Source organism: Crinia signifera, chromosome 2 (genome assembly GCF_055691185.1).
Source record: "Crinia signifera chromosome 2, ASM5569118v1, whole genome shotgun sequence".
NCBI classification, from domain to species: domain Eukaryota; kingdom Metazoa; phylum Chordata; class Amphibia; order Anura; family Myobatrachidae; genus Crinia; species Crinia signifera.
Window position 1 is genome coordinate 141026941 of NC_139218.1, and position 17661 is coordinate 141044601.

At 42.5% G+C, this 17661-nt stretch overlaps 1 protein-coding gene across 1 annotated transcript in view; it reads right to left on the reverse strand.

Moving 5' to 3' along the window:
- The window catches only part of SLC26A9 (solute carrier family 26 member 9), a 164693-nt gene that overhangs the window by 45263 nt on the left and 101769 nt on the right, over positions 1–17661 (reverse strand). The window contains exons 9-12 of the mRNA XM_083173028.1: positions 11434–11581; positions 10855–10968; positions 6202–6279; positions 5838–5933 (exon numbers count right to left, since the gene is read on the reverse strand). Coding sequence (XP_083029154.1) covers positions 5838–5933; positions 6202–6279; positions 10855–10968; positions 11434–11581 — 436 coding nt within the window. The remainder of the gene's footprint in view (positions 1–5837; positions 5934–6201; positions 6280–10854; positions 10969–11433; positions 11582–17661) is intronic.

The following is a 17661-nucleotide window of genomic DNA, read 5'->3' on the forward strand; positions in this document are numbered from 1 at the left end:
CACGAGTCCCCGTCAGCAAGGTGGTGGGGAGCGACTTCCCTGCCCGTCTCCCTGAAGGACAGCTAGGGACAGCTGGCGGGGGCGTGCAGGGGACCGGCGACGGGTGGTGGAGGGCTCTGATGGAACATGTGCACAAGCCCCCTTCCATCGACTGGCGCAAGGAGGCAAATGGCGATTCTATCACCAGGAGCAGCTCCATTGAGAGCTGCTCCATCGGTATTACCATTAAAAGGCTATTATCTTGTCCTGAAGTCTAATTGTGGCACAATATATCATGATATTGCTTCAGATGAGTTTTGCTGTTAAGCTTATCAGACTAGCTACTAATTAAATTAATAATTGAATTGGGGTGATCCAAAGCTTCTTTTCACTTCACAACCTGAATTGGAATGTCACTTTCATTTCAGGATAAGTAATCAAGGAAACAATTGCTGAAATCTGCAGACAAAAAGCTTTAATAGACTTTTTATTGGTAAATCAAATTTATTTTTAGCTATGGAGGTAGAAGGGTGATTGTCACAGGCTGTGACTAACGTTGTCGACACTCTTCTGATTATTACTGACTAATTGGAGGTCTAATAACTCTCTTTTATTAGTGATGCTCCAAATGTTTTGAGGTGCACTATCTACAGGTCATTTCCCAGAGGTTCTCTCCAATTCTAATTTCACAATGTTCTGTAGACTGAGCAAGAGGTACAGGCTATAGAGCAGAATTGGTACAAGGTTAATACAGGCCAACTGATCATGACATTGGGTAGGCACCAAGGGTAGGAGAAACTAGTACAATTTGTCATGTACAGAATCAGACACAGCAAAAAGACAAAGGCAAAACCAGGTCAGCAGTTGTGCTGAGCTGACATCAGCTACAGTGAATCTTATGTGCTCCACAAAGGAGGAAGTGCAGACACATGTCTGAGCAGATGATAGTAGAAGCTGGGAGCTGATGAAATATAAAAGTGGTATATTACACCACAGTAATATGTGGCACCCCAGAATTGGGGGTATCCCTTTCCTATGCATAACATGTACGTTGGTGGCCAGTGTAGCCCTAATTACACAAAGCCCCAGAGGGTTGCAAGGCAACCGCCCTGCAGCAGCACAGAACTAGGACCCAGCACTTTGTTGCTGGAAGATGGACAGGAAAGGGTGTCCTGTGATTGGCGGAGCGAGGGCATGAAGAGGAGTAGGAGGAGTAGTGGAGTGGTGCGAAAGAGAGCCTAGGCAGGAGCCATACCTGTAAGGAGTAAGAAGAGGACATGCTACAGAGCAGGAGAGAGCGAGAGCCTGGGACGAGTAGCGGTGCCTTACAGAGCTGCAGCGTGGACCACCGATATCAGCGCCCAGCAGGATTGGCAGCTGAAGACGGAAGACACCGGATGCGTAACCTGGCAGTGCTCCAACTCCCGGCAGCAGATAAGGCAGCATGCGAGGGAACCGGAGCTGCCGGCCCGCACCCGGCCATCGGTGACAGACAGAGGGAGACGCGGGTGGCGTCCGCTGATGTAATGCGGGACGGCGGCGGTGTTTGTAATGCGGGGCGGGGGGCTCAACTGCTCCATTCTGCAGCCTCCAGATGGGGGAACGGGAGCTGGGAGCCTGCTGCCCCACATGACGGTCCATGGGAGGTGCTGTGCGCTGTCGCGCATGCGCAGCAGCCCTCCCATGGCCATTTTGTGTGTAGGCAAAGTGCCGCAGCCCTGCCAGTCCAGGGGGGGAGCATGACCGGCCCACCGGGAAATGGCCCGGTTTCCCGGTGGGCCAATCTGCCCCTGCCAGGACCAGATTACAGTTTTAGGAATCAGTGGACCCACATCACCATCTTGTGGTACAAGCAGGAAAGTGTCACTGACTGATTTGTTCTATACAGGACATTACAGCCCCTTTCCCTGTATTTGGGAATATTGCTCAACCAAGTTTCTTTATCCTTTTCTATTGAGGAGGACTGTGTTCTAAGTTCACAAGCACTGCACAGTGACTACCAGAGGCCTCCAGCGAACTCTAAATCCCTGTGCACAGGTCTGTCTTAGAGACAGTGTTTAGTATAGAAAACTGGGTACCCAGCAGTATAGTGTTATTTATAGTAAAGTATTATTGTGTGACGTTAACTTGCACTGTGAAGCTGATGGTTTGATGATTCAGTATACTTTAATGTGATTGCTTATTACTTTACATTGCTATAAAGTGATAACCGTGATTGATTGAATTGACATTAGAATTGATTAGGCTATAAAGAATTCATCTTTGTCCTTCTGTGAATAAGTCAGATAGAACTCTTTTTGCACTCTTCTTTGGTGACACAGCTGACTCGCCCATTAGCACGCCTAACTTACCCTGTAACTATCCCTTGATTGTGCCCACTGCACCGGGGTTAATCAGCTGTGACAGTGAAAGGAGCTAAATCCAGCCTTACCAGTAAATTGTGCCATTGTTTACAATAGTGATTTTGGTGTGTTATAGAATAAGTCGATACTCACATATTCAGTTGTGCCTTATTTAACTATTGTGGCTCTATTGTATTACGGTGCACCCTTTTCAGTGTAATCTATGCCATAGGTAGCCCTGCCTGCTACCCGACCTCAAGTATCCTATTTAATCATAAATAAATTCCATTGCACTGTTTCCTTGTTCTGAAGGGAAGCCGCGATCCTCCCAGAGTGCAATGTAAATGGGTTACTGGCCTGTTTGTTCCGGTTAACCACAAATAGATTACACATGGCTATGCTTTAACTGGTTTTAGTTGATAATAAATATGTAACACAAGTGTTATAATGTCAGAGGTGTTGATGAGCCACCTCTTTTTAGAATATCCTTTCTAATTGAAAATATCCCAAGGAACAGATAAGCATTCCTTGGTGTAAACAGACAATTATTAGAGGATGTTGTCGAGAAACAAAACATAGAATTTATTTGGTATTCCTAAATTCGGTTGAAGCTTAAGTAAAAAAAAAAATGAGGTAGGGTGCATTATGACACTGAGCTAATTTGAGGGAAGGTACTTTGAGTCTGCTGTTTTTAGTCCATAAGTAAGCCTTATCTCTTTGGATATATCTCTATATATCTCTATATATCTATATATCTCAGGACCCAAAATCTCTAAAATTGCGCCCTTAACTGTAAAAATGGTCGCTGATAACACTCAATCGCCTACTAGTGGGATCCTCTAAACCAAATACCACCCCAATAGTGTTATTTTAGCACCCCAATATGATAATTGATAGATAATTTTGAGTCCTATTGGGGGAAAAGTGCTATATAAATATCATTATTATTATTATTATTATTATTATAATTTCTGTCTTTCAACTCCTTATAAAAACATCAAAGAATTTTGGCATATATAAAACATTTATTAAAACTCTATGTTTAACAAATAAAATAAATTTTTCTCATCAGTTCTTGATTTACTGGTGTTCCTTAATTCTTGCAGAGAACATGTACCCGACGCATTTCGTCTCAACGAGACTTCATCAGGGGTATGATTTTTATATAAATCTCATAGGTCCTTTAATCATTTTAAATGACGAAAAGGATTTCTTTATATGGCTCATATAAAAGGATTTCCTTTGAATTTTTGTTGAGGAACTTCTGTTTATATAATGTAGATGTTAGAGTCATTATATGTGGATAGATTCTTCTCAGTGAGTATCTATGTCTCCCTTTAAAGGTAGTTCACTTGGCACCCATCAGAGCGGGAACAGTAAATAAGCATCCTTGCTTGTTTTTATGATATTTCAATATTATCCATATAGTATTTAAAGGGGAGATGGATGGGCCCCTATCCTCAAAATGGTAGATAATTCACTTAGCTTGAATGGCCATCTTAGAATCCGACAGAATGGTCCCTCCTTGCCCTCAGTGCATGTGCTCTCCTCGGTGTCCAAACTGCAAGTGGATATATACTGTATATATATATATACCACCATAAGATGCACCTTTTTCTCCCCCAAAAAAAGTGGGGGGAAAAGTGTGTGCGTTATGGAGTGAATACTGCAAAAAAAGTGCAAAAACTCCTGGTTGCTGCTGCTGCTGCACCAGCATCTCAGGAGCTGCAGCAGAGCCCGCTCCCCCCCTCCCCTGGTACATGTCAGCAGCTTACAGAGATCCGGGCAGCAGGGATTATGCAGTGTGCTGTGGTGTCCATTCAGCGAATGGGATATCATTGGTGGGGTTCCTGCAGCAGATGGGAAATAGTAGCGCTACTAGCTCCAATGTGCCGCAGGGACCCCGCCGATGATATCCCATTCGCCGAACGGACCCCACAGCACACTGCATGATCCCTGCTGCACGGACCTCTGTGAGCTGCTGACAAGTACCAGGGGAGTGTGTGTGTGTGGGGGGGAGTGGGCATACAAGTACCAGGGGAGCGGGGGGGGGGGGGGGGGGCATACCAGTACCAGGGGATGGGGGGGGGGGGGGGGCGGGCATACAAGTACAGGGGGGAGCGGCATTACACAATTTTTTTCAGAATGTTTTATTTCCTGTTTTCCTCCTGTAATACTAGGTGCGTATTATGGTCAGGTGCGTCTTATAGAGTGAAAAATATGGTACACACACATATATATATATATATATATATATATATATATATATATATATCGATAGCACAGAGGGTGGTTCAGGTGTTATGCTAATGAAGTAAAATACCAAGCTGCAACTCTGAAGTGTCCCTCCTGTAAGTGAAGGACACAGACAAAAAACTTATGAAAAAGAAAGATCAGAGTGCGCTCGAACTGTACCACCTAACGTTAATAAATATACATCATGATTATACAATTCCATAGCTGATTTCAGATGTTCAACAATGAGATGTAGACATCTTTCCAAAAAGTATTCTCTTTATTTAAAAATTCAAACGTGTTTCGTCAACACGACTTCATCAGGGCCCACGCAAAATATACATTTGGATATCGAGGTTTTTTAACAATGGAGGTATTCCTTATACAAAGCAAAAATAAATTCTGATTCCCTAAAGGTGGTGAAGATAACCTCACTAAGGTAAGTCAAATTTCGCTTCTGGTGGATATAACTAGAGGCCAATAAAGGTATTGAAGACAACCTCACTAATGTGAGTCAAATTACACTCTAGATAGACACAGGTTGAGGCCGTATTAATAAAGTTCACGTTCTTACGTGCAATCACCCTATTAGGTGACTTCTAAGATTTTATATTCACAGCAAATGAGGGAATCACCTGTATTTAATGAGGTTTCAAATTCATGCACAAAATTCAATGGTTTAATCAGATTACCAATCTCAGCAAAGAAAAATATGGATGAATCTCCCACAGCAGAAATCAAGCAGCTATCTCCTCTGGAGGTTGAATGACGAAACGCGTTGAAATTTTTAAATAAAGAGAATACTTTTTTTTTAACAAAGTCTACGTCTCATTGTTGAACATCTGAAATCATCTATGGAAAATCACTGATTGTATAATCATGATGTATATTTATTAACGTTAGGAGGTACAGTTGGAGCGCACTCTGATCTTTATACCCACGTTTTGCTCGACATGCATCAGGCCAGGTGCCTCGCTGAATTTGGCACACTTTGCCATCCTTAATCTGAGTCCATGTGGCTCTTAAAGTATGAAAAAGTCCAAAATATTAAGAAAATCGTGAAAAACTGAAGTCAACTTTTTCATGTATTGACCATTGCTTATGTCAACCTTTTGTTGGTGTTGACCTTGTCCATGTCGAATTTTGGTGTTGACTTATTGACTGTCAATCAATATATATTGTCGACGTGTCATCTGGATCGCAATAGTTACAGGTGTTCATAGCTTATTTAGCATTACTAGTGTAGTGTACTAGTGTAGGGCCGTTAGAAATATGACTTACAAAATCCAGCTTGTTTTTCTTCCAAAGGTAAAAAGGGTCTGCAAGTTGCTTCAAAGAATTCTTCAGATTTACAGCTATCAAAGCTCCTAGGACAGCCTAAAGGAGAGAAGTAACGAAAGCTGGGAACGTGGCATATTACAGACAAATGTGAAAGATGGTATAGAGTTAATTAAGATGTCATTTGATATTTTATATATGTACAAGAAAAGAGCAAAGAGCAGGATACAAGCCTTGGGAATGTCAATTATATAAAAAAAAATCGGAATGAATACAGGCTATATATGTATATATATATTATATACATAAGTAATATAAAGGTATATTATCATGCAATTTTAAAGACCGGCAAAGAAATGTACTGTACCTTGGGCAGGGCATTCAAATAGGTTGCAAGTGCCAACATAGTTATCATAACCACCATCATAACAACGAAACTTGCCATCTGTGGAGGAACAAATACAGATCTGACTTAAACCAGAAGTTCATATAATGTGCTTTTACTTTTAAGTAGTCTAATGGGGCCCACACAGGGGGTGACTGTGTTGCAGTGGCGTAACTACCTATTTTGCGCCCCCCCACCGCAAATGTTTTTGCGCCCCCCCCCTCCTCTCGACGCCCCCCCCCCCATGCCCACACCTGGCCGGCCGCATCTGCGGTCACGGTCCCCTCTCTCCCAGCGCTGGCTCCTGCTGCTATAATGAAAAGTGACTTTTAGAAAATGGCTGCCCCCATACTGCAGACAGAAAACTGTCTGCAGTATGGGGGCAGCCATTTTCTAAGTGTCAGTTTTCATTATAGAAGCAGGAGCCAGCGCTGGGAGAGACGGGACTGTGACGGCACGGCAGGCAGGTACCGGCAGACAGCAGCGGGTAACTATAGCCCCGCAGACCCCCGGCGCCTAAACTTTCTCTGTGCCTCCCCGCCACCACAGAGGCTGCGGAGCTATAGCTACGCCACTGCTGTGTTGAGCGATCTGAGCAATGCTGTATCGCTCAGATCGCTCAGCAAGATTGATCAGCACAGATCGCTGCATAGCGATGTGTCAGCGATGTATGCTGAGAGATCTATCAGGGCCAGTGTTCTCCAGAGATATCACGTCGCTATGGACCCTATGCACGGAACAATGTAAGGTCATTTTTAGAGACTGAAATTATCTGCTGTGTATGCCCCATAATTATCCAAATACTCTGTATGTTCTTCAGGGTTGGGATCACTTGGTCTACAGCATGATGGTTGACAGTCATTAGGTCGACACCATTAGGTCGACATGGGAAAGGTCGACACTGTTCTAGGTAGAAAGGTCATTAGTTCGACAGGTCATTGGTTCGAGAGTGTCTAGGTCGTCAGTCAAAAGGTCGACATGGGGTTTTTCACAGTTTTTTTGACCCGAATGTCAACACAGTGAACATGGACACAGTTTAAAGTGCACCGCATCCCCTCGTATTACTCGCTGCGCTCGCAATGCTTCGGGCACGGTGACTCACTACGCTCAGCACACTATTTTATTCTCCCACCACGCTCTAGTGGATGGTAGGGCATGAAATACTGCCTGTCGGCACATGTTGGCTCAAAAAACTGTGAAAAACCCCATGTCGACCTTTCGACTGTCGAGCTAGACACTGTCGAACTAACGACCTGTCGTACTAATGACCTGTCAAACTAATGACTTTTCGACCTAGAACTATGTCGACCTTTTCCCCCATGTAGACCTTTTTCCAATGTCAACCTAGACCCATGTCGACCTTTCCCATGTCGACCTAATGGTGTCAACCTAATGACTGTCGACCATCATGCTGTAGACCAAATGACCGCATCCCGTTCTTCACCATATCCGCTATATAATAGCTTTCAGAATGAAATAGAAAATTGTACACTAGGGGGTACCAAGATGGAAAAAACTACAGTTCCACTTCCTATAGGTATTTTTAAAAGAGGAGGACACCCAAGTTCTTCTTCCATCTGAACCCCCTCCTCTGTAGCCAGTAGTGCTGTGTATAGTCTGAGCATTAGGAGCTAAGACCCTAATGTTCATGCGCAGATCTGGAAAAATGTTGTGATTGCTATGTTGCTGGTGTTTTTTCTACTGCACGAGAAAGAAAGAAAGAAAGAAAGAAAGAAAGTGTGCAAGGTGCAGTGGGTTGCTTGCTGGTCCAACGTTAAAATAATAGGCAACACTAACTATGCCAGTGAATGTGCAGCACTCCTTTTAGTCTGTTAACTCTTATGAGTAGGGCCCTCCTTCCTCACGTACTCACCCTACCTCTTTACCTCACCAGTGCTCCTGCCCTGTTCTTCCCTTCCTTTACTTCATCTTAAGTCTCCTCGACAATTTTGACACCTAGTTCAGAACTGATGCTGATTTTAGTTCTACCAGCTATACCCCTATTTATGCTGTATTTTGTCAACACACCCTGTACGTTACCTTGCAAGTTGTTTTTTTTGTTTGCTATGTACGGCGCTGCGGACACTTTGTGGCGCCTTATAAATACACAAATTACTACTACTAGCCATAACCACTCTGGTGGAAACCTGAGTTGGGGAGCACCTTAAAATACATTTCTAGTTGTCCCACAAAGTTCTAGTTCCCCCATAATTACAGGAGCAATTGTTTAAAACCTAGTAACTAGGAAGGTTAGGTAGACATTCAGGGGCAGATTTATGAAGCTCTGTGAAATGATATAGTGGCTAGTTATTTATCACCAGTCAATAAGCTTCTAACTGTGAAGTTACAGGCTGGGTTTGAAAAATGACAGGATCTGATTGGCTGGGGATAAAGTACCAACCATTTTATCACTTCCCCAGGCTTAATAAATCTGCCCCTCAGTATGTCCACAGTGAACATGATAACGCAACATTATAATGGTGCAATTATTTTATGCCAATAAATGTCATGTTTAGAATGATACCACCCACACGTTTCAAATGCTCTAAGTAGCATTTCACTTATGTCAGGATCCCTGTGCTAACATTGTCATTTTGCCATACTCATTGTGGACATTGTGAGTGTCGACATGCTGACCATATCCCATTATAATTACTATTAGAGTTATGTACATCTTTTACACAAAGAGGTTGTGGGGGTTGTGGTGGCAGATCTAGAATTTCCAGTGCTGGTGCTCGGAAATTCGGGTGGTGTTTTGGGTGGGGGGGGGAGGGTGCCGGTAATTGCGGAGGTGTTCTGGGGGGGGGGGGGGGTTGGCAGTGAGTGTCGAGTGATGCGCCGCGTCATTTCCCTAGTCAATCTGGAGGTGGGGGGAGGGGGGGGGGTTTGCGGCCGCCGCCGGTGCCACTCACCTCCATGGGGGTGGGGGGGGGACCTGCTGCAAACTGGCACCATCCAGTGGCCGGCACCCTAGGCAAATGCCTAGAGCTGCCTAGTGGTGGTGCCGGCCCTGAGAATACCACATGTATCTCCCCAAAATTTGGCATGGTGTTTTATTTAGGTGATATGGGCTTCTAATTTTACTTTTGATTTGTATTTGTGTGTATTTCCATTCTGTGCTATATTTGTACTTTCATATTTAGTGAAATGATATAGTTACAATTACTACATCTTAATTATGATGTCATGGGGGGGGGGGGGGGGGTATGAAAAATATTCAGAATTCTACTGCCAAGGTGATGAATACAAGGAACTGTTTTGACATATTACTGTTTTATTTGCATCTCTTTAGAAATATAGGGGATAGTAGATAAAGCCTAGGTGATACTAAAGAATTAAATATAATAAACCTCTTCATAAGTGTCTCTCATTAATATTGCTAACCTGGCAACATTTGTTGAAGGGTTTATATAGGGCTCTTTATATACAATTAAATATAGAGTTAGTTGGAGTAGAGAACAGTTAATAGTAGAGTAAATAGAGACAATTTAACAAAGAAGCACAAAGAAGCACTGATGATCACTGTGGCCCTGTGCTGGCCCTGCTGCTGAACATGTGATCTCACACAACAGTGAAGAACAGCCCAGAACCTGTCATCTCTACACACTTAATGGTGCACGCCCATCCTTTGGATGGCCTCAGGGTGCTGGCTTAGGCATTCTGCAAGCTAGATGGCAGTGGACAGTGTTGGGGAGATCAGTCTGCACTTCCTCTTCCATCCAGGTACTAGCACCCCAAGACTTCATGCGGCTCCACCTCTGTATCTGACAGTGTTCTACTGCGCATGGCTCTGTCCTGTATAGAGGAGAACATGTCCCTGAGCGGTAAATGTATGAAGCAGTGATAAGGGAGGAGAAGTGATAAAGTGCCTGGCCAATCAGCTCCTGACTGTTAAGTTTCAGGCTGGGTTTAAAAAAGGACAGTTAGAAGCTAATTGGTGAGCTAAAAGGTGATAAAGTACCAGGCACTTTATTACTTCTCCTCAAATATCACTACTTCATACATCTACCCTTCAGTGTATTCTACATGGAGACTGTATATTACAGTGAGGAACAATCCCCTGCTACCACTTTGTCACCATTGCAAGCTACAGTATATATTATATACTCCTCCACCTATATGTTTACCCCATAAGTTCCTGGCTTCACCTGCAGATATTGCATCATGTATCTGATGTCTTCTCCTGATTACTGATTAACCTTTGAACCTGCTTTCTACTGGTTAATAAATCAATCCCCGGTTAAGTTGTCTATCATGTAGATTCATATCCGTCACACACTGCTGTCATCTATTAACATTAACATCAGAAGATCTGACTTTACCCAGGATCCTGCATCTTAGTTGCAGGCACTAACCGCGCACCCCACCCTATGTCCCTGCTAGGTGGAAATAATGAGCCAAGTGGGCACTGTGAGGAATTATATTCTAAAAGGGAGGTAGGGATATACCAAAGAGAGTGACCTGGGTGCTCAGAGCAGCTTTGTAGAGAGTTATACGAAGAGCTTGTTTGAAGAGGTGAGCATTCATATCTCAATTTGTAAAGAATATAGGTGAAATAAAATACTTTATACTTAACATATATTTGTAAAACCTTGACAAATTAATGAGATGCCATAGTTGATTCTTTGCGTTTACCTGTGAGGCTCCTCCTGCTCCATCCACTGCCAAAGTTACAGAGAGCGCACAGCAAATCACATGGATAAAGAAAAACGAACCAAAGAAATTACTACCACCAAGGGCCAACATTTCCTGTAAGAAAGCATTTCTTATATTTAGTCCACTACACAATCTATAAAGTATACTATAACTTTGACACCATTTGCTACTTGCTTGAAAACTACATTTTATGGTTACTGTAAAAAATGAAAAAAAAACATCAAAATTAGTAACATGATTTATCCAACAATAGGAAGAAATATATAATAATCTGCAGAATGATTTGTTTGTTTTATAACAATCCAGGTTTTACAGTAGATACAGTAGATATAGGGTACTCAGTTACTGACAATATCCGTCAAGTGTGGTTCAAGTCAGAACTCTAGCATTTGCAAAGAGGAACATCACCAATATTTCTTTGTATCCATTAGAACAGCTCAAGATAATTAGTTTTCAATCCACCAGTAAGATATTACAGAGAATTATCCAGTTTTCTTAACACTAGTGATTAAACCTTATTACAACTGGGAATAAAGAGTGGCTTTCTGGATGTCTTACCTGGTTTGGGTCAACATCAAAGCCATGTTTAGCTCCTAAAGTCCTGCCCACAGCAAGGTTAATTATATAGCCAACGATAGCAATAGAGAAAGCTGTGCCAACCATGTCACTCCATAGACTTACAGTGGGTACTGTGGGGGATGGAAATCTGCAGAGAATACACAGAACGTAACTAAATTAATTGAATCTCCAGCTATATAATAGTAATAATAATAATAATAATAAAACTAATAATAAAAATAATAATGGGTACTCTTTACCTAGCATGGCGCCCATCGCGGGCATCGCGGCCATCGCATGCACTAAAAAAACGGGTGTGACGCGATGCCCGCGATTTCCCATAGGGATCAATGTTAAAAGTGTCAATGGACACGATTTTTGTGTTCAATGCCTCAATGGCCGCAATTTTTCCATAGGAAACAATGTTAAATGGGCCACAGAGCCCTAATAGTCCCCCTGAAGTCTGAAATGGCCCGCACAATTGTTAACGCCACCCCACGATCAACGTGAACCCGAAGCGTGGCGAGCGCAGCGAGCCCACGAGGGGCGGCGGTACGCGTCCTCCGACCTTTTCATACCCCCACTATCCACGTCGGCGTGGAGTTGAGAATAGAATAGTGTGGCGAGCGCAGCAAGCCACCGAGCCCGAAGCGTGGCGAGCGGACGCGGATACCTTCACAGGTAAACGCGTCCCTTCGTGGGCTTCACAGGTATCCGCGTCCCCTTGCGGGGCTCGCTGCGCTCGCCACGCTTCGGGCTCGGTGGCTCGCTGCGCTCGCCACACTATTCTATTCTCAACTCCACGCCGACGTGGATAGTGGGGGTATGAAAAGGTCGGAGGACGCGTACTAATAATGTAACAACTTCATTTAAAAAAAAATATATGCAATAAGTACAGTATGTCCTCATTGTTTTAATTTTTACTCTTGTCATCCATAGCATTAAATGTATTTGTCAGGAAGGTTTAGGTGTACAAGGTGTACACAAAATTAAAGTCCATACAATGGTTCTCTGGATTAGCCCTAATTACTCTATATAATGTAGAAATATAGAGAAAGGTTTGACTTTTTTGCAATGCCCCTTATGTAGCCCGACCACCTCCCTTCAGCCACTCCTGTCAGACCAATGTCCACTCCGAGCACAGAGCACAGCGCTTCATGCACATCCTGAGGTGCTGAGCACAGGCCTCTCACCATGCTGCCCCCAGACACACATCTGTACCGCCAGACACAAACAGCACGGGGTGCAAGAAGCTCAGAGACTTGCCTGCAATGTTGGCTGCTATATGATCCCCCAGCTGTAGAGGCATTAATGTTGGGTAAGATGTAAAGATTTCTGTACAATGGGGGCATTATGTATCTCTGTACAATTGATGAATTAATTAATCAGAACACTGGGGTAAGTCCAAATTTCCTCCTTCTGCCACATCTGAGTGCAGAGACTCACCCCCAGCACCGGGAGCTAGATCTGTTACATGTTAGTGGGTAGTAGACAGGAGGAAGGAAACAGCCAAACTTCTTTTGGAGGCTTAATGTCTCCCAATAACTTCTACCAGTCTATTAATATTATTAATTTATATGGCGCCACAAGATTTCCACAGGGTTTGACAATATATACAGTAGAAACAAGAAAAATAACAGATTACAGTAGAGGGCAAATTAGAACCACTTAATGTACTGTTTGTAATACTGTGAAAAAGTTTTAAGCAGGTTTGGAACAAATACTACATAGTCAGACTGCTTTCAAAAATAGAAGTGTTAATAGCTTATTTTTATCGATTAATAAAGTGCAAAGTAAATGAACAAAAGAAAAGATAAATCAAATCAATATTTTGCTTTCAAAACAGCATCAATTCTAGTTACATTAGCACAAAATCAGGGATTTTATAGTAGTATGCACAGATGTATGATTAACCAAGCATACCAAACTGCTAATAATGATCATCATTTTCCTATTTAAGCTGAAAAACCATCATTAACAGAAACAGAAACAGCTATGTAGGAGGCTTGTCAACTGGGTGTGGGACAATCAAGCTCTGATACAAAGGTGAGGTTGCGAAGGACAGTGTCATTTTAAATTCCATAACAGCAAAAAGACACAAGGAAGTTATACTGCATCAGCAAGGTCTCTCACAAGCAAAGATTTTAAAGCAGACTGGGGTTTCAAGATGTGCTGTTCAAGCCATTTTGAAGAAGCACAAAGAAACAGGCAACATTGAGGACCACAGTGGTTGGCCAAAGAAACATATTGTATCAGATGAAAAAACTTCATACCAACTTCCCTTCGAAATCAGATGTCCAGCAGTGCCATTCACGCAGAACTGACAGAAACCACTGGGGCCCAGGTACACCCATCTACTGGAAAAGACTGGCTAGAAGTGGTCTTCATGGGAAAAATTGTGGCCAAATTGTAGCCAATGTGGAAACAATGCCAAGTGACTCAACTATGCACAAAAACATTGGCAGCAGGTGTTCTGGACTGATGAGTCACAATTTGTAACATCAGAAGATCTCCCACATGTTAAATGCTCGGCTCTTGATTGCTCACAAACTGTATTTTTGAGTGAGGAAATAGTAAAAAATAGATTACAGAACCTAAATAGAAACAAATCTCCTGGTCCAGATGAAATACACCCTAGGATACTAAAAGAATGGAGTTCAGTCTTAGCACTACCATTATATCTGATATTAGAGGAATCAATAAACTTGGGGATGGTACCAAGAGACTGGCGCATAGCTAACGTAGTACCAATATGGAAGAAAGGTAGCAAAACTAACCCTGAAAATTATAGACCAGTAAGCCTTAAATCCATTTTGGGGAAAATATTAGAAGGAATAATAAGAGATAGCATCCAAAATTTCTTAAAACAGGAGAAAGTGATAAGTAAGGCTCAGCAAAAATAGATCATGTCAGACGAATTTAATTAGCTTCTATGAGGAAGTCAGTAGGGGGCTGGACTTAGGGAAATCTGTTGATGTAATACTGCATGATTTTGATAAAGCTTTTGACACTGTGCCTCATAAAAGTTTATTAATGAAACTAGGTAATTTGGGGTTAGAAGATAACATTTGTAATTGGAATAAAAACAGGTTGCACAATTGGGGACAGAGAGTGGTGGTAAATGGCATACATTTCAGTTGAGGTAAGGTCCAAAGTGGAGTCTCGCAAGGTTCAATATTGGGACCCACATTGTTTAATATATTCATTAATGATATTGGAAATTACATAGTTAGTAAAATTGCAATTTTTGCGGACGACACGAAATTGAGTAAGGAAATTAACTCAGGAGTGCATGTGGAAAACACTACAAAGTGACTTAAATAAACTAAAAAAAGGTGGGTGGAAAGGTGGAAAATTCAGTTTAATGTTGATTAATGTAAAGTAATTCATTATGGGAACAAAAATGAACAAGCTAATTAAAGGTTAAATTGAGTTATTATAGGGAATTCTGCTGTAGAGAAGGACTTTGGGGTCGGCGGTCATCGATGACAGGGTGGGCGTTAATGTCATGTGACATCAGCCGACTGTACCAAGCAAGCATCACCCCACCTGCTTCTATAGGGGAACGGCCAGTGTTTATATATATATATATATGTATATATATATATATATATATATATATAGTGACGATCTTCAAATAAATGAAAACAGGAGGCGGCACTCAAATCAAACCGTGGTAAACTTGTATTAAAGCATAGTGGTGAAAACAATGTCAGCTTGCATGGTCGACAGTTTCGGAGCTAAACGCCCCTTCCTCAAGACCACTGACACATAAACTTATATACCCCTATATATATATATATATGATGTAACACTGTAGGGGAACCGGATGCTTTTTCCTGGGGTAGAAGGCAGCAAGCAGCAGCTAAGAAATCATACAAGTCCAGTCTTTGGGGTGCAACTGGCCGCAACCGGTTTTATTAAGCAGAAAATAAAAAATAAACATCAAAAGAAAAATACCTTGCCTGTCCGGCACTAACTAAACACAATATATTCCTAACTATCTCTAAACAAAACACAAAGTTTTCCAGTCACTACTGGATGGCTCACTTGCATAAGAAAGCTTGTTTCTCTTACAGAGATTCTGCAGCCTCCCCAGGCAGTCTGCACACACTGATCAGTCTGGCAGCTCTATAAGGCCCTTCCACAGCTGCAAACCCTGAGTAGCCCTCTGTGAGGCCAAACACCTGAACTGGACCTTTCAGGGCCGGTGCAAGGCACCGGAGCGCCCCAGGCGAGTCGGGGTGGGGGCGCCCCGGTGCCGGGGGGGGGGGTACCTGTCCTGCGGCGCTGTGTATTTAAATCTGGCGGCGGAGGCAGCGGGGGTCCCTGCAGTCCATTAGAAATCAAGAGCGCTATCTGCCGGGCTATGCGGAAGCGCTTCTAGTGTGAAAACTCTGGCAGCACGGCGCACGCTGATCTCAGCCAATCAGCAGGCTGCCAGTGTTTTCACACTAGAAGCGCTTCCGCATAGCCCGGCGGATAGCGCTCGTGATTTCTAATGGACTGCAGGGACCCCCGCTGCCTCCGCCGCCAGATTTAAATACACAGCGCCGTAGGACAGGTAACCGGGCGGCATAAAATGCCGCCCTCCAGTGGCCGGCGCCCTAGGCAAATGCCTAGATTTGCCTAGTGGTGGCGCCGGCCCTGGGACCTTTACTTAGCTTTAACAAAAAAGAAGTCATGGAAGTTTTCCTGTTTCTAAAATTTGTAAGACCAAAACCTGGGACAAACATACCAGCCCTCAAACACTATTTCAGTATTCTTGTCACAATATATATAATCAGACAGTAGTGTTATAAGCGCCCTTTGATATATGTTCCTACAGATATACACAACCCTTCTGGGATTGACAACAACTCAGGAAGTATTAAAACATTTATTTAAAAAAATATAACAAAATACATTTTTACAGGGTCCTTGTTGTTGGAACAATTCTTTCTTAGTAGCTGTTTATATTCATAGACATAACAAAAAGAGACTTCATCAGGGGTATTTTATCTCCAAAAGGTTTTTTGACCCCACGGGCTTGATTTGCATGTATCTCAATAGAAAATATTGCAAGTTCTTAAAGTGGTATTTTGATATAATGAGAGAATCTTTCATGTCTATTCGGTAGGTCTTATTCCATAGGATTGAATTCGATTCTATAAAGACCTTTAGATGATTTGATGACTGGTTAATCCTAGATAGGATTGTGCCTCTAATAGATGAGAAATGTGGCCCAAAATAAATTGAAATGGGACAGAATCCCAGAACCATCCAGATGATTTTTATCCCCCTCTTTATATTACTGAGACGATGGAACAAAAAATTCCAATGTTCTGCTAACAGTGCATGTGTCTTCATGTGCATCCAGCAAGCAAGTGTGGATGTTGTCAATCTCTGAAGGATTGTTTATATCTGTAGGAACATATATCTAAGGGTGATTATAACACTATTGACTGTGATATTTTTTGTAGTCCTTACTAGTAGAGAACTCAGTGTTAATTGCAACCACTTTTGGTAGAAATAGTGCAGATAAGAACCACTTGGCCCATCTAGTCTGCCCCCTTATTTATATCTGTATATCTTGAGACTGATGACCAAAGGCATACTGTCTATAAGTGGCTTACAGGGAAAAATGGACCTCAGAGACCAAATAACAATTCAAACTACAGACAAGGCCAACGTAGACAGTATCCCCATAATAGGGATTACGAGGGTTTTGCATCATAATTATCCTCTGAAACTGATATAGGTGAAAGCCACCCAACCTTAAGTGGTTCTTCTAACCAGACAATTAATTTTTTAGATCAAGGCATAGACCCTGTACTCAGGGGGGGGGGGGGGGTATACGACCCCGCATACAGGACCACACCCGTGGTGGTGTGGGGGGGAAGCAAGCAAAGGCAAAGGAAGAAATACAAGAACTGATATTTAACCTATCGTCCCACCACTTAACTTATACTGAGCGCTCAGTCACTACTTTCTAAAGGTTTGAATTTTAGTCCAACTAATAAATTTAACTCCTTCCAATGGTCTGTTGACCAGTTTAAAGCTGGAAGAAAAATGAGACTCAGAGAATATTTTGATGGTAGAACAGATGTGAATAAATCAGCCCTACTGATCCCTGATAAAAATGTGTTACAAAAACGCTAGCACTTTCGATCCCACAAGTAACAATGTAAGTCTTAAAACATTACTAAGGGTGATCGATCAGGAATTTAAATGGGATGATAAAGCTAA